Here is a 21910-nt window from a genome sequence, read left to right on the forward strand (position 1 = left end):
AGAAATATTGAGATTTTCTTAGTCTTTAGCCAAAGAATTGCTAGAAAAGCCCAAGGCTACCATCACAGCAAGCAACAAATAACTGAAAGACTTTGGTTATTGCAAACTGGTTAACATGACACCAATTCCAGGAAAACAAAACAAAACACACCGGGGGGGGGGGGGGGGGAAGGCCAAAACAAACAAAAAAAAAACGCAAAAATTATATTTAACTAATAAAGAATTAGAGCAGAGTCGACACAGTTTAAAAAAGGGATGATTTAGAAAATTAAAAACCTGTTTTGGTTGAAGGGGCTGTAACGACAAACACTTTGGACTTCACAAGCCCTTTTTTTTTTTTTTTTTTACACTGATCTAGTTTTTAAGAGGTATCTAATAAAACATGCATTATGTTAAGAATTAACTGAGTAAACAAGAGGAAAAACAGTTGTTGTTGGAAGACTGTAAATTAAATTGTTTCTAACAGAATTTCTCCAAGGCTTCTTTCTGTTCAATACAATTTTTAACCAATACTCTCAAAAAGAACATAATGCTAATGAAATGTTCAGCCATAAAGAATTAGTGGAATACAAATCAGAGTAACAAAAATACACTCCCTTTAAGTGACTGGGATCACTGAGTAAGTCAGTCTCAAATGAGGAGATGCACATGTAAAAAAATGAAAGAAATCATACAGACAGCTTGAGGTTGTAGTATGGAAAGCAACAATCCTAAGAAAGACTGAAAGGTCATTTTGACTAGAAATTCAGTATGAATTCCTGTTGTTAATGTGATCCTCAATCAGTAAACAGTAGAAAACAGAAAATTTTAGCATCCGACACCAAGAGAATAAAAACTGCAAGATTTTGTACTTTCCTAGAGTTCAGCCATCTTGAATGTTGATAAATATGTAAGATAGAAAAAATCCCATGAAAATAGTTCAAGAGGTAAAACACATGACTTACTGTAAAAGCTACTTAAAAATTGAATCTTTTTAATTCACCAAATGCAGGACAGCAGAAGTACTTACTACCTCTGGCTCATATAAACAAATTCACAGAAACAAAATCAGTACCAGGCAAAACCTCTTCGGTTTCTTGTAAACATTAGTTTTCATCATGCCTTTTTTCTGCTGTGTCAAATTCACATTCTTCAGACAGACTGCTAACTACTAGAGCACACCAGAGAGGAAAAACCACGGACACTGTCTTTTGTGGGTCCAAATTAAAAGTCTGAAAAGTACACATTACAGTTCAGCTAAGCACAAAGGACTACGGGTTTGACACCAGCCAAGTTTCATGAAACTGACAGCTTTTATTACACAAGGAGCAATTATCTGTAGTTATTAAGAATGTGTTCGAATCAACTCACAGGATACGACTTGATCAAAAGATGCTTCTACACTACCAAACTTACTGTCAGAATTCTTTCACAGAATCAAAACAATAATGCAGGTATAGACTCCTTTTCAAGTAGTTTCTGAATACTGCTCTTTCCCAGAGCAGTATTCAGAAGCATGCTCACTCTCCCTATAATGTATCTTTTTCAGAGGTTACATGGATTTGATCTTGTTTCTTTAACACCCACCTGCCCCATCCCCAAACCACTCCACTGAAGCATCAAGCATCAGAAATGACTACTTCACAAAAAAGAATGATAGAGATGACCAGTGCAAGCTCACTGTCTAAACTTGTGAAAGCTCAGCTTGTAATACTGCTTAGTTAGAAATAAGTACTTTCAGATAAGGAAAATGTTTTTTTGATTCATCTGCAGTAAGAGAAGTAGGGTAATATATCAACACACATCTACAAACTTCAGATAGAACGTGTAAAAACTAAAAAAAAGAAAAAGTAATTCAGAGAACTTGATCTAGGAAACATAATCTGTTAAGGACACCTTTCCTGTGTACTAACAATTGGATGATTGTGTCACATACGGACAAAATTCAACTGTTGCTTAAACAGGCAGTGGCATGAGAAAACATTACCTAGGACTGCATATTCTTCCAGATGTTAAGAGAAAGTAATTCCCAGCACTACAGCAGGACCCAGAAACTAATGTGTCAGTTATCTTGAGATAATTCATAAAGTATTGATGTAAATAATTAGCATTTTTATTAGCCAAATAACATTCAGATTTCATTTCAAAAATATACTTTTCACATCCTAATACTTATTCAGAACTGAGAGTACTATGGACTATAAAGAGCTTTAAAATCGCAACTTTTTAGCTACCACTTCATTAGACTTGACATAGTAATTTCTTACAGAAAAAGGCAGTCCACTTTACAAACTAGCAGAAAAGTAACCTGGGAATTAAACTACACCTTAATGCTTACTGTCAAAAAACCCCAAACATATGAGAGAAAAGGTGTTTCGATGTTGCACTGGCAGAGAAACAAATCAGGGGAGCAAAGGGAGTGTTACAACTTAATAAAACAACAAAAGGAGGGTTGTGAAAGAATGCGAGGAATTGATAAAGGAACTCGTAAAGCTGACAGAATCACCCTGAAGATGCAAAACTGCAATTAAACAGGAAAAACCAAGATAAACGCGACGTATGACACCATAAAACCATCAAGCATGGAAGTACAAAGGTAAGTGCACAGGAACAAAAGCTGCTAATTGAAGCAAGGAGAGAACTACCTGAAGTAGGAGTGAGCTCTCCTCATTAACACAGTAAAAAAACCCTTCCTCGAGTAGGAAGAAGCCCCCTACCAAGAAAAGCCCCTTTCTCATTGAACCTGCACAGTTAAAAAAGAGGATACTGTGACTTTAAATCAAGACGAGGCATGTTGTTAACCAATGAGGAACAAAGTGGTAAGAAACTAACCAATGGTCACTACAGCAAACACATTGTAGTTTGAAGTGTATAAATACCTCCCTTGCCTGTGTGTGGAGGGCTAGATTTGTGGAGTTACCACCTAATACCCATCCCTACGCAGACACGGAGTAACAAATACCTCGACTCTACACATGCCAGATAAAAGAATCCTGGTTTTTTGGGATAACAGAAGATATTCCCAACCCTTCTTCTCCGTCATCTACACATGCTTTATTTACCACTGTGACACCGGATCCTGGTATTAACGATTCGTAGCCTAGGAACAGAAACACATGAAAACACTCAGTTCAAAGCGGAAGGAGACAATATAGCTGTTACAAAAGAGGAAAACGATTTCCCCTTCCCAGAGATAGAAATAGCCTTCAGGCAGCAAGAACTGAATTGAAATGCACAAGTTCTGTTCTACTCAGTACAACCAATTTTTACATGAAAACTAAAAAAATGAAATTCACTTCTCTAAAGGAAAAAAATGCACATATTTTTGTGCTTACGTATTATTTCAAACTTACTGCTTTGAACTACAAATATAACCCATCTGTTTTATAAAAATGGTTCTCAAGAATAGTTGCATAAAATATCAGTGTTCTTCCAAAGAGCCAAGTAGACTGATTGGTAGCTGTTTGGGAGGACCTGTGTTTTGCTAGATGTTTTTCACTGCAGATGAAGAACCTCAGCTGTCAGATGCCAAAGATCAAGCCCAGAAGTTCAGACTTACTTATTCAAATTTCATCCATGTAGAACAGTATGCCACATGCAAGACCTTTACTAATGTGGGTGACTTGGTCTGTGGTCATGCTTTAACAAAAAAAAAAAAAAAAAACAAACAACAACCAACAAAAACCCACACCCCAAAAAAGAAAACAGGAGTCGGTAATGTAGAACCCAGCTTTACTGGAAATTTGGTTAACTAGAGAGTTGCTGAACAGTTAGCAATCCAAACTTCAGTGTCATTTAGCTCAAAAATTAGATGCCAGTACCCACAAGAACAAAGATTTCTCCGTTAGTCTGGAAAGCAGTGGCCTTTCGATGCAGCTGGTCACCCCAAAATTACCAGGAGACATATGAAAATCTACTCTTAAAAAATCCACCTCCCATTTTTTTACTGAGAACAGATGTTTGTCATTAAAGCACCTGCCATAGCTAAAGGCAACTAACCAACACGTTTTTAGAAGCGGACAATTCCTACTTTGCCTTCAGCTGCATGCAATCCAGACAATTCTTAAACAGCATACCAGTCACACTGTATAAACCAGGGCAGGACTGAGAATGAACATTAACTGAGGGGATTATATGCAGCAATGTCAGCTGCTGTGGGTTGGACTAGTTACATATCAAAGGGAGCAACAAGATAAAGGTTTTTCTGAACTTACTCCTAAAGACAGGGCACAAGGCAGTCACACTTCAGTAAACTGACATCAGTCTCGCTTGTTTTGAACATAATTGGCTAGGCTTGTGCTGTTTTAAATGACACCTCTCCCTCCTGACTGAAAAGTGGAAATAAGCAGATTCAGTTACACACTCAGCAAGTAAAGGATCGTAATATACTTCACTTTAATTGACATGCAAATGGCTGCTGTCAACAGTTATTCATGTTCAGATTCATATCCAACATTTTGCACATAAAAGCAAGAGTTCAGTTTCAGTTAAAGTTGGCTAAATACCAAGTTGGCTTCCCTTACTGTTTACACTGGCACCTTCCTGCTATTTGACCTGCAGTTGTTTTTGCACAAAGAGCACTTCTAAGAGGCAGAGGAACAGGGTAGCTGCATACAACTTCATTGCTGCAATAAAAACCTTTTTTCTCCATTTTTACATTAGTTGACCATCTTTCCTGTTCGTCCCACACACACCCCCTTGGACAGCCCTGAGTCCAAAGGAGTGTCATGGAGGTTTATATTTGCTTGTGAGTGGCACCAGAGAAGAAAGAAAAAAAAACCAACCAAAAAACCACACCACACAAAAAACTCCAAAACACACAACAAAACAAGAAAACCACACACTCAATCAGGAATTCCAAGTCCAGTACAAATGCATCAAAGTACACTCCTCATTGAAAAAATCTCCGCAGAGATTGTGTATGTCACTGTTCTTGATCAATTTCATTGGACAAAACTGATTGCCAAGCAATTCTAAACTGAAAGGCAAATATAAACATGCACCTTGGCTGGATACATCTTCCTTTCCATACTGTAGGAAAATGATTTGAGAACAATGTGAAGGCAACTAAGGAGACTGAGAAGGTAGAGACAATAAACAACCATTCTTCTCAAAACAGACACTACAGAAGGGAAGACAATGTAAGCTTGTCCTCTCTAGCCATAAGAAAGATTATTTATTGAAATTAATTCTTGCAGAAGACATGCCTCTGAGTCTTCTAAGAACTTTATGTCAAGCTCATTAACAAAAACTTTGGTGTCACCATTCAATCATTTCACAGAAATTACATAAAACCCCATTAAAATCAAAAGGAACTTTAGTATATTATTTATTATGTCTATTAAGTGCTAAGACCCTTGTTACATGTTTCTAGACCTAATTCTTCTTACATATAACCATAACCAATAAGTACTCGGTATGTCTGTATGTTCCAGGACACTGGACACAGCATGGATGAGATACCACTGATGAAAGACAAAGCTGGTAAAGACTTTGCTACTTCCAGTCATCTGGACTAGCAATAAACATTTAGCAAACTTCTACCAGCTTCCAAAGACTATTCAAGTTAATTTTTTTCATTCAGTAGAAGAGGTAAAGACACAATGAGAGGTTTCAGAGATACAAACAGAGGGTACTTTCAGACACTAACTGAAAGTAAGGCATTAGGTAGAGCATCAGAAACAGAACAAGTGTTTACTCCCTTAACTGGCTTGTATACTACCAAGGCATGAGCAACTGGAAAGTCACTAGCCTCCCTGCGACTCAAATCAAAAAGCTTGGTGTTATCAATTCTGGCAAAGTTAGTATTTCACAGCTAGTGACATTTCACCCATTCTAGTTCAGAACTGGCCATATCTCATCAAGTTTAACTTTCCATGACTGGCTAACCTTCACAGAAACTTCAATTCAGTCTAGACAAAGGATCACTAGACAGTTTGCCGCTAACAAAACAGTATCACTTCAAAAGATACAATTCTAGTGCATAAGGAGCCAAGATGCCCGCTTGCACTGCTTTGAGTCAACACAACCTACCACATAAAAGTTACCATGAAGAGGAAAGAAAAACACAGTTGGAAGATCCATTTGACAAACACCAGACAGTATATCTGTGCTCTTTTTGGAGTTGAAGAATCCCGATTCTTCCCCTCTCATGAGGGTAGATCAGTTCAGCAGTCTCACCTAACCTTCCCACCTTCATCCCCACATTTCACTGTTCCTGATATGGATGATGAGGTAAACCCTGACAGTTTTCATCTAGGCTGCCTTATGCATTATGTTACAGTGGGACACTCAAAATAAATTAAAAAAAACAACTTAGTAGAATTGAAAGTGATAACAGCCAGTGTAGCAAGATCTCTGATCCAGTATTGAAAGATTTTCAGTTTGTCGACTGAAAATGGTTCTCCATCAGCTGGAAAAGAGGCAAGAATAAGAAAGAAAACAAGTTCCTTAAATCACTTGTTCAATACAAACAGCCTTTGATAGGAAAGAACAACATACAGCTAACTTCACCCACTTCCTGCTTCTACATTAGATATGTTGCCACCATGACTACTGATCGAATCATCTGGCAAAAGCAGTTATTTTACAGCAAGTAAAAATATTTTCCATTGCTGTTTCTTTCATTATTAGAATGCTACAACTTCTATTTTTGCTCTGCTAAACTTCTTTGTTTGTAAGTGTAAGTATTTGTTACTAAACCAACATTTCAAAAACCTGAAATCCTTAGATATCAAGAACAGGTTTATTCATAACCAAAGACAAAGAAATTATACCTCCTCCAATCAAATGCATTCTTTTCAGTGGGAGTGCTGTTAGCTGCAAGTGAACTGAGCTGTTGACCCAGCTGATGACATTAGAGACAGCAAAAAACTACAACCAACCAGTACTCAAGAACAGAGGTCTAAAGAACCAAGAGTTAAAACAGAAAGCATGGAGAAAGTACTAAACACAAATATCTAATGCTGAAATGGAGTATAAATCAAGACCATTTCAAAGGTCTTAAGCCACCAGTCAAAACATGTGGTAGGAGAAAAGTAAGAATAGCTCTACCCTTCAAGCAATGTGGAAATGTGCATATTTCTTGACAGACAAGGCTGAATCTTGTAATAAAAAAAGTGTGGAAAGTCAAAAAGACTCTACAAACTGTGTCAGAAAAAAGGAAAAAAGCTCAAAGGAGAAACAAATGCCATCACTTTCACTAGATGTAAGGGTATCGGCTATGCTTTGATGGCGTAATGCTTGATGCCATGGCTGTAAGCTTTGGAACTCTTCTAGTCTAATTTTTTTAAAGGACAACTGGTGTCTTATCTACCACAAAGAATTTCATAGCTTATACAAGGAGGCTTTCTAAAGACCTCATTTAAATGCAACTTCAGTTGTCATACTTCCACTGACTTCTTCCTCACTTCCTCATCTCATTCACACAACAATGTGCTTCATCGGTTTGAAGAAAAAAAAAAAAGCACAGATTAGGCTAACTAGGAAGATAAGAACTGCTCATGTCATAGCTATACTGCAATCCACTGTAAAAAAGGACTGCGTGATCAGCGTAAGAGTGCTGTTAAAGCATCCACATACTTCAGAGACAGGTTCTATTATTGTTGCTTGGCATTTGGTACAACTGGAAGCAGTTTAAAAACAGGACTCAATTTATTTTTAAATAATAATAATAAACTTGCAGTTTATTATTATCATTAAGTGTCATGACACACCAATAGCACATCTGAACAGAAAGTGAGGTCTCTGAAGTATAACATCAACTGTGGTTTTACCATGAAGAGGAAAGTCACCTATGAAAGTGCAAGCAAGAGGAGTATCAGTGCTTTCCATCAGTCATTAGATAAATTTTTTAGAGTGTATCTGAATTACCAATAATATTACAGTTAATATTTCCAATATCATTATACAGCTAATAATACAAGAGTTAGCATCCAGTTCTGTTAGTCCTGGGCATAAGAGATTTGTTGCTGTTTGGGTTTTTTTTTTTTTTTAGAAAAAACTATGCTAAGAAAAGGGGTTTTTAAAAATTTAAATGCATTTACTAAATTTTCAAGCCCTACTCCAGCAAAGACCTCTTGTTAGCATACAACAGTTTCCAAGCTTTGTGAGGTCTCCAATTCCACAATCAAGTTAATGTTAAGCATGGGTAGCTTTCAGCAGGAAGCAACAAAACCTCAGCTCCAGCACTCTGTCCTCACCACACAACGTAGCTGACTTTGTCATGCAGTATACCATGTTGAAGACAAAATTAAAAAAAAAAAAAAGCACCGAGCAAAACAAATTCACAAAATTTGGTCTTTTTCAAAAAAAGAATCTCACACATATCTGGATGGATCAAACAGAAAGACATAGTGTAAGCCAAGCTGCAATTACAAACTGAGAGTCAGTCATGACTCAGCATAAGAAAGAAGCAGACACAGTGGAGACCACTTCCCAGTAAAGGAAAAAGGGTAAAATATAAATAGCTAACATGAAGAGCACATTGTGTTGTTCTGAACTTTACTAGGCAATTTCAAATAAAGATGCTCAATGCTCACTGCCTCCATAGCTTTCTAGAGCTACCAAGAAAAATCCTAGTTATGCAACAGGTTTACCATGCTTATACTACAGACTCATCCAGACAAAAGCATCACCTCTTACAAATTACAGTTCCCCTAGAGGGATATTGTGACAGCGTTTGAGAATGCTTACTAATTACAATGTAATCAACAATCCTAAATAAGTCTCATTACAGATGCACCACCTTGGAACCGCTGATATTAATCCTTTTCAGAGATGACCCCAAGCTGGGGAACCAAACATGTTTACCTCATATTAAAGATGATTCAGTGCCAGCTTTGCCTATAACTAATCAAAAAAAAAGTATGAAAGGGATGTTAATACAAGCATCTTGGGTATTAACCTCTCTCTGTCTCCCTCAGGTTAAATATCCTCTTGACTACAAAGGTGGTTACTCATTTGTACAGAATGAAACAGCACATGCTGCATATTTAGCACCACAAAGTTCTATTTTACAGTGAAAAGCAATTTAAGTGATTTTTTCCTAACTGATTCATTTCCTTTAAAAGAAGGTCTTGCTGCAATAACTGTAATACCAACAACCCTATTTACGATAATGTTGTTCCCATTACAGAACTTGAAAGTCTCCATGGATATCTTCTGGTCCACCAGCAGTACTAACTGCAATAACAAAACAGAAGAGCTTTAGAAGCCAGCATTACAGTTAGAAGTGTCTGTAATACAGGATTAAAGCAATGTCTTTTGTCCAGAGCACAGCCTGTTCCCCCAGTGCAAGACAGACACAGACCACCTTCCACCTCTCCTAGAAACAATCAGATTTTTTTTCATTAACAGAAAAGCATCCTCTTAAGGACACAGTAATTTAACTTCATTACTAGTTTAAAATTAATTAATTATTAGCTGATTTATACATGTGTTCCGGGGAGTTTGTTGTCTTTCCACTAGAAAGAAGGACAGACAAGCATCTAACACATTCAGACCAAGTGTCATATTAAATTACACTAAGCAGAATCAGATCTTGACTTAACTAGGCAGTAAACTAAAGTGTTACTTCTTCCTAGGCTACGTACAGGCAAGCACAAACAGAACACATTGTCACCTGAAGTTATGAGGATAACCCTTACCAAAAAAAAAAAAAAAAAAGATCTTAAATAACACGTGCCTTCAAATTTCATTAACATGAAGTAAGAGTTAACCTATTAATGTCCCCCTTAGGTTTTGTTAATGTGGCTTTCCTTCTTTAGTCAAGACTCCCCCTCCTCTAATTCTTCATCCAGTCTATCCCCAAGTGGAGTGTGGTATTTCCTCAGCACAGCAGCAGGATCCGGAAGAGAGACCCCGAACAGACAGGTGCACTGAAAGCAGCATGCATTTCCCCTTAAAGCTGTAACGTTTAATTAAGCTTACCAGAAAAGTGCAGTTCACTCCCCATACAGCTTACTGATGTCGTGAGGAATTTATAGCCTTTGGAATTTCTAGTTCGAGTGCAGTAACAACGACAGAGTACATACACAGTTATTACCAGATTCATCACTTCTTCTGCCCAAAGGGTCACTTTACCACTAATGTAAGGTTACAGTATGTCAATGCCTCTAGGCAACTGCTCATACACACACCCTCCCTCCTCCTCCTGATAGGGTTGTAGTCGCCTTCTGGCGCTTTGCATTGAGTACTCACCGGCAATCAGAGCATTAGTTCCTTCACACCAAGCCCACACTGAGGCAAGTGTCCAGTGAAGGTGAACTGGCTGTCATGACTGACGCTCTGCAAAAGGAAATCCCACATGACCGCACGGCCCAATCTAAAGCACTGAACCTCCGCACACCACTTCCTCCTGTCAGCACCCAGAGACACAAAAACAGAGAAGCTGAACCTGTTACACAAGGCATAGCACACTTCCCTTAACTATGGAAGCAGAAGTATCAGCGACACAATTATTCCAGGCTGCCAGGGAACTATTTACGTGACAGCTGATCTCTGCCTGTTGCTGGTATCCATATCTATTTTCACGATAGCACACAGTCAGTATATACTAGAAAGTTTTTATTAACTTGTGGAGGCTGTTGCAAAGTTTTTCTGAAATCTCACGTGACTTTTTAATTACTTCTTCAGACATTGCAAAAAACACAGAAGGGTGAGATTTCAAAGTAGGAAAGATACAATTTAGACCAATTTCTGCAACTATTAAAACGTAAATTCAGTAGTTTCCAGAACTCATCTACATAATCTAAAGAGACCAACTGCTACTGTAAGGTATGATCTACACAGATACAAACCACAAAAGTTTACCTTCCCAGCATAAAACCACATGCTCTATTGCCCCTACAGCACAGAACAAAGCTACAACAAACATGAAAGACCAAGCACAAAACCTTGTGTTTGACTTCACTCAAGGACAAGAGGAGCACACTCCAGAGAAAACTGAGAAGGCAAGCCTGTATCCTGGGTTGCCATCAAAAGATTTAACCTCAGCTTCCCCTTCTTGCACTCCACCTGTCCTTGTAACAGGATTTCTACAAACACAAAGCAACACACAGCAGGAAATTTATGTGCATTAAAAAAACAAAAACAAAAACAAACCCCACCAAAAAACCCCACCCAAGCCAAAACATTAACAACAGTGAAAGAGTCAGCTCCTTCAGCGATGTCAAGTGAGTTCCCTTCTCTGCTTCACCGGAGGGACACACACACACAAACACTGACAGGAATTCAAGGCAACTGCACAAATCCCACTGGCCCAGGGGAGGCTGTTTTTTTGTAGACAAACTAGATGAAGTGGACCATAAAATACATCACACGGTTGCAACACTTAAACTATTCAGAGAAAGCCCCTTCCTACTACCCAATCTCTAGTCCTTGTCCCACACTCTCTTTTTACTACTTTTTCAGTTGTGCCAGTGCAGTTACCTTTGATGACACACCTGTAAGCTGAATGACTGAGCATGAAACCCCAAAAGCAAGGCACCATGGACACAGAGCTGTACAGTCTCTCCCAAAACTACCTGCCTACCTTCCCTTAGTGACACAAACATCATCCTCTTCACTCAGGCACATCCATACTTAAAGCTGCAAGCTCACTTTTTAACTACTCCAATGTACAAACTCACAAGCGCCAATTCAGAAAGCAGTGAGGAGTCCTCCTCCACGGCGGAACTCTGAACTGATGAAGAAGAGAATAAATACAGAGCATGACTTCCAGGAGGATCCTCCTACCTGGGACCTGATTTGTGACACTGGCATGGCTCTATACTTCTGTTTCCAGTCCACAAAAAAGTACAAAGTTGGGACAACTTGCATTTACTTTGCACTTCCACTACGAACATACCACTTAACCGACTTAAAGGGAAGATAAAAACCCCACCATTCGAATAAATGAAATGGCCTTCCAAACAGCCCACCATATTTATTTTTACTTGGACCTTAACGCTCCTTTGGTGTTCACTTACTGAGAAATATGTTCACTCTGAAACTTATCTACACAACCTGTGCCATCCCTTCTACTCAGCATGACTTACATCGTTCATATTTAGCAGAAGTTGCAGCACTCCAGCAAAGAGTGAAACAAACCATTCCATCTTCTAGAAGTGACTGGCCATGAGCTGCCCTGTATTTTCCACTGATAGAGGGAGCTATAGCCATATATAGCTCTTTAATCCAAATTACATTAAAAGACACAGACACTGAGCTGCTGCTGAACCTCTCTTTCCCAAGGTTTTAGAGAGGTTTTCCTTAAGCTCAGTAGAACGCAGCTTAACAGAGCCAGCTACTTCAGTGGTGTCAACTAACAGTACACAGGCAGATCTGTTTAACTGGATTTTCCAGAGTTGCACATATTTGGCATGCTAAGATTCTCCATCTGGACACGGCACAGATTTAGATATTCTTTAACACTGCATTTAAAGAGTCTTACCTTAAAGTTCTTCCTCTGGTCTAAGTCACACACTTAAATTTAACCAAACTGCTTTGTACCCACAGTTTAGTTCCTATGCTTTTCACACTTCCCTTGACAAAGAACATAATAACTAACAGTGATCAATATATGATAAACATGTACAGATATAATAGATTAAAACGGCTGAAACATCCCCCCCCCCCCCCCCCCCCCAATGTTCTCCCTCAGTGAAGTTAATAGGATTACTTTTCAAAATATTTTTCTTGCTGGGAAGGCCCTAACAAACTGTACCTCATGAAGTATTGATTATACTACTGACTGTACATTGGAGTAGTTTATTAAAAAAATAAGTCAAAAAGCACTGAGGCTTCACATCATGTACTATGACTCTTTTCAAAGTCATTATTTGTAACTCTTTTCATGACAAATTATTGTCTCCCCAAATTAAAGTGGTAAAGTTTTATAGAGAATGTGGAATACTTCAGTTTTGGATATGTTTCTTCAGCACCTTCTAGCCAGGCGAGCTACAAGAACCCTAAAGATCTGTGTAATCTTGCCTCATCTAAAAAGTCTCTACCAAAGCCAGAACCAGTAATTCTACATCTTCACAGAATTTTCAGCAGCAAGCTCAGGGTTTGCCACAGGACCTTAGAGTAGCCCTTTAACACTGAATTACTATAACACTGAAATACTTCTTTTTAAAAATTAAAATATTAAATGAAAAAAGTAACTTGCTCCAGCCCTGGAAGCTTACTAAGTTTGAAGGAAAAAAAAAAAAAAAAAAAAAAAACCAACCCATGACATAGAGTGCAAGTTTAGCTAGCTGCCCCACTAGATTTGCTATCAACGCTCCTAACAGAGAGAACCCAGATTAAACATCTTCCTAGTCCATTATTTCTTGGTGAAAATAAAACCCAGTGTGACATTTTCTACCTTTATAATCACACTTCCCTCAACTAAAGCTAATGGGAGTATTTCTTCTTTCTTCTGGCCATCTACTACTATTTACAGCCACCTACTAAACACTATGCTTCTTAGAACAACCAGTACTGCCAATAGGTGCCAGACACAGAAATTACTGTCTTCAGAAACAGGTTTCTGCCAAACCTCTTCTCTGTTTTGACGACAGACTGTCCTTGTACATCCTCCATAAGAGGATTTCTGGAAAGCAAGAGTGCGTGTGATGCTGGCTCCTGGGGACAAGAAGATATCAACTCAGTGCTGCACAAACACTGGCTTGCAAAGTTTATTTACTATTCTGTTGCACAGTGAATGCATAAGAGAAGTGGAATAAAAACATGATACACTCACTGCATTATAACAAAAAATATCACTGCTACTAAGGTCTGAGGTATTAGAATATCTTGCCTTACTATGTAGTAACAGCACTGCTTCCTTACTCCAGAGTAAGATGACAGGCAAGTCTTCACTTGCTTGATAAGAAAATCTTGCTTTTAGAACCTGGTGTTTAGGCATAAATCCACAGGCCTGTGATACTTACTATTGACTTAGCTGAAATGTTTTTTGAACCTCAGAGGGCTTAGAAAAGCAGAAGAAGAAATTTTCAGCACTCATACAAATTCACAGATGTCTGACTATCTAAGCAGACACCTGACCACCTATGGCACAAGGGCCCTGGACGTGCCCAGGCTTCAGACAGAACACACACCAACAACAGCACAGAGCCACCTCCGAAAGCCAATTCTCAGGTCTTCAGTTGCACAGTTTTGCTCTCTTTTCAAAATGAGAGCAGTGATCCACTATTTCTGCTCCCTCAAGTATAATATTGTTTCTATTAATCCAGAAGAAACAGCATGTGTGAAAAATCACTGCCCACCAGATGGATGTGGTCTGTCAGGCTGTATTCTTGCCAGCCTGTCACCAGCAACTATGTTCTTATCTCCACCTTCTGTGCTGGTGCCACACATGAAGAAAAAACCCTATTAGTTATTTGAAACCTTCTTTGCTATTGCAAGTCCTTTTGGTTAGGTAAATTATCAGAGACTTACTTAACAAGACAGAAGGCATAAGATCATACATGCTTATCACCTACTCATACGTTGAGTCATCCTAATCTGTGCTGCTATGTAAAATGCGGTCTGCCAATAAGCAATTAAGTTTCTTTTCTCTTTCAACATGCAACCTCTTTGCCAACAGAGGATCTCAACAAGAATTTTTACCCAAGCTGTGTCATTGACCTCTAGCAATTTGAACCAGCCCATCAGGTCTAGAGGTTTTTCCAAGCATACTGGCTCCAAAATGTCAGCAAAAGGAAGAACACACATTTGCAGAACCAAACATGTTTCCACAAAGTCTTAAATCACACACAGATTTACTGGAACTACAAGAAGCAATCTATCCCCCTTTAGGTTTATGTATGAGGTAGAACTTGTCTTTCCATACAGTGGATGGCAACCTTTTAGCTACAATTACCAAGACGGCTGTACCCGTAGGGACAGTAACTTCCACTGCTCAAAGTAAAGGCTTCATTAAAAGGAATTAGATGTTGCTTTCCACAACAGAATAGCAGCTGTTAAATATACAAAGAAACCCTAAAACTTTAAGAAAAAACCCTGATTCTTCCTTTTTGTTCTACTTTTTTTCCATCAATATACAAAATAAGTATCACCACCTCTCACCCACCCCCAAAACCACACAGAAGTAAAGGCAAATTGTAACAGACAAACAAATTCACTTCATAAGTACTTAGCTCTCCCAGAAGTTTTATCTGTTAGTTCTGTCTCCCTGAGAAGCATCTGGTTCTTTTCACAGTAACCCCACCTTTTCCCATATCCCCTGTATCTTTTATCCCTTACTGAGGAGAACAGCACACTGATTAACCAAAGTGAACATTAAATAAGAAAGTTTAATTGGAACATGTTACATAAACTTCCTTTTCTCCTTCAGGAAACCAATAAAGACAAGCCACACTTTTTTTTATCTGCCCGACTTTCAAAACTGGTCACAGTCAATGACAGGGCTCAAATGGACAAACTGAAGCAAGCTCTAGGAAGCCAAATAAATGGAAAAATGTGAAAAAAAATTAGCCATCTCAGAACAACACAGGTAATATAAAATTGGAGTACACATCCTTAAATGGAATAGGTGGTCACACAGAAAAATAATACCTCTCAAGAGGTACACCCACAGGTAAACCAGATTTATTTGAAATAAGGAACCTCAGAATGGAGACAACAACCTAATTTTATTTACTAAAGAAGGAATTACTAGTCATGCTTAGTTTTCCCCTGGTCCTTTTCTCATCTGTGCTGCTGGAATAGCTTGCCCCTCATCTTAGATGTAAGTGTGCTCTGACAGTAGGAGAGGCCAAAACAGGAACAGGAGAAACAGACGAGCTATGTGCCAAGCACATGCCTTTTGCAATAAGCTGACAAAAGGAGTTCAAATTTCACATTCCTCAGTTGCACAAGATCTACTTATCAAAGAGACAAAACCACACAAATCAGATTAGAATTCATGAGAGGAACTGCTCTCACGACCCCTTCCTAACTCCATATTCCAAACACATTCACTTCTTAAGGTGAAAAAGGCACCATAGTGGCCTGTTTCCAGCTTCTCAAAGTCTCCAGCAGAGTACAGCTACCACTATTTCTCACCACTCAGGCTCTTCTTTCAGGCTGGAATTACCAAACAAAACTGGTGAAGAGTCCTCAGGGTAAACATGAGAGAATGGCCAGTGCTGCACAGTTCTATAATTTATTCTGAAGTACATTATAGTACTAAGCTACTGGTGGAAAGCAGCACAGCACTAGAAAGTTCTTTGATCGTAAGTGCAGCAGCTGCTACAGCACTGGATGAAAAGCTTGAGTGCTTAAACAGAGTACTAACCAGTACTATCCAGCTTTTGAGTTAAAGACAATGCTGGTTTCATTTTGAAATTAGCTCTGAAGATAAACTGTCAGGCTTATAAAGCCAGCCCATATAGTGTTTGTCCCTGCTTGAGCAGTTCAATAAAGTACAGCATGCATCATCAGACCTTCATTACCTAAATTGTCCGTAATAGGTTAGTTTAGAGCTGAACTGGCCAAGCTGTCCTTAATACAAACCTTAGAGTTAACCACAGCAAGGGCACCAAATCACTTTCAATCTCTGTATAATCCTTAGTCTGGTTGACTGTGGCCAAACAAGGCATTTTTTTAGCAACTAGATACTTCTTGATCATGATCCTTTCTGTCTGGCCACAATCCTTACTTAGATGCACAAAGGCCAAGGCTGGGCTTAGGTTTTTTTTTTTTAATGGATGGGAAATCCCCAAGTAACCAATTAAGATGGCTTTAAGACTTTGAAAAATCAGGGCAGCATAAAGTGAACTTAATGGGAAGCAGATCTGACCCACTATTTTAAGTAATCTTTAGACAGTGGGGGGGGGGGGGGGGGGGGCAGGGAGAAGGCTTAATGTTTTGCTTAAAGACTCTGCAGTGGCTGGGAGAGCTATTTTGCCCTTAAAGTTAAGCATATCTGTCCTAGATTTACAACCTGTTCCAAAAAAATACTAGTATGAGTACTTCTGGTAGGTGAATTTAGGGTCATATAGTGGTTTAAGTGCAGATAGTATATCACATTCTGAGTACACAACTGGGCACACCACAGGCAGGCACTTTCACTCTGATCACGCAGCATCCAGGAAAACTGCTTCCTCGTAGAGGATGACCACACGGGAAGCAACGCTGGAAAACACAGGAAAATTCTGAATTTAATAACCATCTGTTTTCCCAGATGAGCATATGCGTAACACTACGTCATTAATACAGCCTCTTAGGCTTAGGTCTCCAATTTCTGTTGGGTTTTTTTTGTAAAAAAGGAAACCACAACACTAGGCTACTACACTTGCATTAGCTGGGAAAAAAAAACATGCAAGACTTATTTACCCTTCATACCACTTCCTCGCCATGCCCAGTAGAAAGCCACAGCTGCAGGACAACAAGGCATAAATCAGCAAAAAAATTAAATGTAGATAAACACGATAGCTGGTGTTTCCTTGAACTGCAGGAAGCATAGGGAAAACTAGAAATTTTATTCATCAGTGACTACAGCAGGGGGCAGCTATCTGCTACCTTAAGCTTGGACTTTAGAAGCACAGTTCTTGCTGGTCTGTGTCCTGTTCAGTAGGAAACAACTTCAAGGTTTAGCTTAACATATCCTTCTTCAAAGTTTCAGGGATGAAGAAATATTCACAAGTCCCTGCAAAGCAAAATTCTATGCTAAAAGCTATGTTCATAAAATACTAAGCATGTACACTTAAATCAGGAAGCAGAGCTCCCATCTGTCATGTTCCATGTAAACAACATGATTTAGACGCATGCAGCTCTTAAGAACAAAGCTAACAGTAACATTCCCCAACATCATAACCATTACAAACACTTTAAAAAAAATACACTTAAAACTGTCTCTTGCACAAAGTGCTGAAATAGCATCTAGCTTTTTAGCAAAGAGATTGTGGTGAACCTGTAGGCAAAGGCAGCCTACAGTGGTCTACTAGAGCAGTGGTTCTCAACCTGTGGTCCACGGGCCCCTGGGGTGCCGCAATATTGTCACAGGGGGTCTGTGAAGGCTTAAAGCAGGGGTGGAAGAGTGTTGATGCTATTATTTTAAATTTAATGGAATCACTGCAATAAAGACATTATAATAGGAGTGTGTGCATTAACAGATTAACTTATTTCCCCTTCTTTCCAAATTTGAAGCCCCTTCATGAGAAAACTGAAATGAATACTTGATGCAGTCTAGTGCTTTAAATCTTTAATTAAGTCTTGGTGGTCCGTGGCCACAGAAGGTATTTAAAGGGGGTCAATGGTGAAGAAAGGGTTGAGAACCCCTGGTGTAGACAACTTCTGTTACAGAAGCAGTGACTTTCCCCAAGATCAAGCCTACATCTGTCCTCCCTTTCTGAACTCTGGGATCTTGCCAGGAAAAATCCAAGCACTCGCTTCGTTACCAACTCTGGTCTGTTTCAGACTCCAGAGAATCAAGCCCAAGTCTCTGCAAAGAGCTTGAGGTCTTTCAAGCCCATCTGGAGAAAGCTTTGCTCTTTTTGCAGACTACTGCTCAAATAAAACCTCTGCCAGGTGCTTTTATGCCTACCTTTCCATTTGTTTGCATGGCAGTTTACTTTCTTCTAACAAATCATTGATACTTAACAGAGAACTCGGTGAAGAGTATTCTTCCCTATTGTTTGCACAGGGTAGCTGGGCTACAACTAAGTTGCTAAATACCTGTTTTAACAACTGTGAAGTCCAACTACTTGCTGAGGAGCAGCAAGAGTTTGTTAATGACTTGTTCTCACTGGTACTACTCCTTATATCAGAAACAGAACTCAGCTCCGTAAAAATCACTCTATGATTCTGCAGTGATTCACTCCAGCATACAATGAGATTTAAGCATTTCACTTCCTCTTCACATTATGCCTCCGCACTATAACCTTTGGAAGTAGTAACTTTTATAGCATGCGCTGAAATACAGACTAGCATATACCCCCACCTTCTAACCAAGAAAAAGAATAAGCTGGTTTTTATCATCTCTTCCAAGAGCAGCTTCTGCAACTGCCAAATACAAAACATGAGGATACAAGGGAACCACACTGCATACCAAGTCCTACATACATGTTTGTGTGTTGCCCTGTTGTATGGAACACTGTCTCACCTCAGAAACCGGGCACTGGTTACATGCCTGTTTTCAAAATTCATCCTAACAGGGTTTTTTAAAAAAAAAAAAAAAAAACAAAAAACAAAACCCAAAACTATTATGTAATCATATGATTCATAAGTTTTCTTCAGCAAAGTTTGGCCGGAGGCATGCCTTACAAATCTTTTTGAAGAAGCTGCTGAATGTACACAACGCTAAAATCGTTCATTTTAGACTGTACAGTCAGAAATCAAGTCAATATACCCACACATGCATGCCAGGACTGCGATCTACTCTGTTTAAAAGCACCCTCCAGTTAAAACTGCCTCAGTTTTGCAGTACCCTTCTCAAAAGCTTGTCTAGGAGATCCCTTACTATCACCAGCTTTCTGAGACGCGCTGTCAACGAATTCTGCTAGTGTGTTTTTTTGGACGGAGAGGATACAAGGAAAATCTGAAAGTTCGGGTGATGCATGCACCCGGCGCTGAAATAAAAGAATGCCTGCTTTCTAACACTCTGACTTTTGAGTTTTAGAGAGTTCTCCGACTGACTTTCACGGTATCAGTCCTTTGACGGTATTTGTGTTTGGGCTGTTAAGGACCTTTAAAAAAACAACAGGGAAATTATAAACTCCAGCCTATAAAGCATCTTATCTCAATTACCGTTCTGCCCGATTTCACTTCCCAGACACAAAAACCGCCCAAACCGCCCGTGGCAGACCCCACGCACACAGGGACCCTCCCGCCCCACCCGGGCAGTAACGTTTTCCGTGGGGCTCATCTCTGCCGCCCAACAGAGCCCGGCGGCGCAGCCGCGCCGAACTTTCAGACGCGCCGCAGGCAGCGGTGCTGCCCGCACACTCGCTCCGCCGGCAGCGCGATGCGCGGGAGATGCGCGGGGGCCGCGCCGCCCGCCACCGGCAGGGGCCCGCATCGGAGAGGCGGCGCGGCAAACTCGCCCGGAGCGGCGGAGGAGCGCGGCGCCGACGCGGAGCTGGGGTTAAATAAGAAAAAAAAAAAAAAAAAGAAGAAGAAAAAAAAAAGAAGACGAAAAATAGGAAAAAAACCAAAGGCGGGGGGTGCGGGAGAGGACTGCCCGCGGCCCCGCCGCCGGTCCAACTTCCCCCAACTCCCCGCAGCCCCCCGCCCCGCCGGCGGCCGGGCCTAGCCTGCCCTGCCCTGCCCCGCCCCGGGAGAGGGCGGCTGTCCGCCTGGCCGCCCGCCCGGCCCCCGCGCCGCGCAGGTGGGCGCTCAGGATGCCGGCGGCGCCGGGCCCCCACCCGCGCCTCCCCCCGCCGCCACACCGGCAGGAGACGACCGGCCGCTGCCCGCACGCCGAAGCGCTCTCGCCGCCTCCCTCCTGTTACCTCCTCGCCGCCGCCGCCGCTCTCCTCCGGGCCGTTCCCTACGCTCGCCATGTTCCCGCTCCGCTGCCCGCCGCGATGACTGCACCCGCCGCGCCCCGTCCCGCTCCCCACCGCCCAGCAGCCGTCCCCGGTCCCCGCCCCCCCGCGCTTCCCGGCCGCCCCCGCTCGCCTCCGCCCGGCCCCCCCAGCCCCGTCCGTCCGTGCGGGACCGCGCTCGCCACCTCCGCCCGCCCCGGCCGCCCCACAACTCCGGTGGCCGCGCCCCCTCATTTGCATCGCAGGCCCCGCCCGCGCCGGGCGCGCCCTTTCGCTCGCGCGGCGCCTCGGCCGCCCCTCGGCCCTTCGCCGGCCGCCCTGGCCGGGCTCTGGAGCCGCCCCCTGACCGGGGCGGCGGAGAGGTGACCCGGACGGCGGAGAGGTGCCCCCGGTGCCGTCCCGGGCCCTTGGGCCGGGCAGAGGACACGGCTGGCCGGCTCGGCCTTTGGAGCGAGCCGCGGAGCGTCGTCCCGAAGTCACGCCGAGGCCACCTCCCCTGGTGAGGCCGCGCTCCCTCCTGCCCAGCCGCTCCGCGGCTTGCGGCCCCGCACCGCTGTAGCCAGCCGCCCCGGCCAGCGGGCAGTGACGGCTCCTTCAGGCGCGCCTGCAGCCCCCTCCGTCCCCCGAGCGGTGCCCGCTGCGCCCGAGCCGTGGTGCCGGACCGCAGCCGCCTCGCTGGCGCGCCGCGGAGCCCCGCCGGCCGCGGCCGCGGAGGGCAGGCGCGGGCTGTGCTGCGGTGCTCGCTTTAGAGCCCGGCCGCAGGGGCGGGCAGCAGGCACTGCGCGAGGCGGGCCACCGGTAATCCGACGCTGTCAGTCCGCTCCAGGTGTTCGCTGCCTGGGGCCCGGGAGAGACTGGCACCTGCAGCAGCCCTTGGGCGCTCTGTGGCCGGGCGCTGTGGAAGAGCTGCTCCGCCACGCTGACTTGGGAAGAAAGTTTGCAAAGCAGCTGGCTCCCTGAGAAGGACGGCTAGCTTCCCCCACCCTGCCTTATCCTGTTGCTAGTTCACAGTATCATAATGCTCTTTGCTAAAACTCTACCAATTTCCACTTTTCCCTCTCCTGCGAGCCGGGGTCAAGTTCTACTAAAAAGCAGGTAGCATGATGCTCATCTCCACTTCCTACAGGTCACTGCGCTGTCACAGCCCCTGTTAAAACATACATGCAGTTTTGATCCACTATCTTTGATTAGAACCAGAGACAGATGAAGAGAGAAAGAAAACAGGTTTGACTATCCAGGAGGTAGATGGAGTCTAAGAGCTTTTTGCAAGTTTTGGGATTAAAGTCTAGAGATAAGCAAGGTCCTTCAGTCTAAGAAGAGGCAGAAGTACAGGCTTTCAATGTAGGGTAGTAACTTCAGTGTCTCCATTAGTCTTAGGCAGACTGTACTGCTGTACCCACTCTACTATTTTCACCCAGCCAAGCTAAGTAAAAGGGGGAGGGGAACCTGACTTGAATTTGTTCATCTGTCGTGCA

At 42.0% G+C, this 21910-nt stretch overlaps 1 protein-coding gene across 2 annotated transcripts in view; it reads right to left on the reverse strand.

Annotated features, from left to right (window-relative positions):
- Positions 1 to 20516, reverse strand: part of TTC39B (tetratricopeptide repeat domain 39B) — a 79238-nt gene extending 58722 nt beyond the window's left edge. The window contains exon 1 of one of the 2 annotated variants that reach the window (XM_074811743.1): positions 20400 to 20516. In XM_074811743.1, coding sequence (XP_074667844.1) covers positions 20400 to 20450 — 51 coding nt within the window. In that variant the 5' untranslated portion in view covers positions 20451 to 20516. Of the gene's footprint in view, positions 1 to 10179; positions 10382 to 20399 lie in introns of those variants that run through there. The other variant, XM_074811745.1, reaches the window with a different exon arrangement.
- Positions 20517 to 21910: the final 1394 nt, after the last annotated feature.

Source organism: Strix aluco, chromosome Z, assembly GCF_031877795.1.
Source record: "Strix aluco isolate bStrAlu1 chromosome Z, bStrAlu1.hap1, whole genome shotgun sequence".
In the NCBI taxonomy this organism is placed as follows: Eukaryota; Metazoa; Chordata; class Aves; order Strigiformes; family Strigidae; genus Strix; species Strix aluco.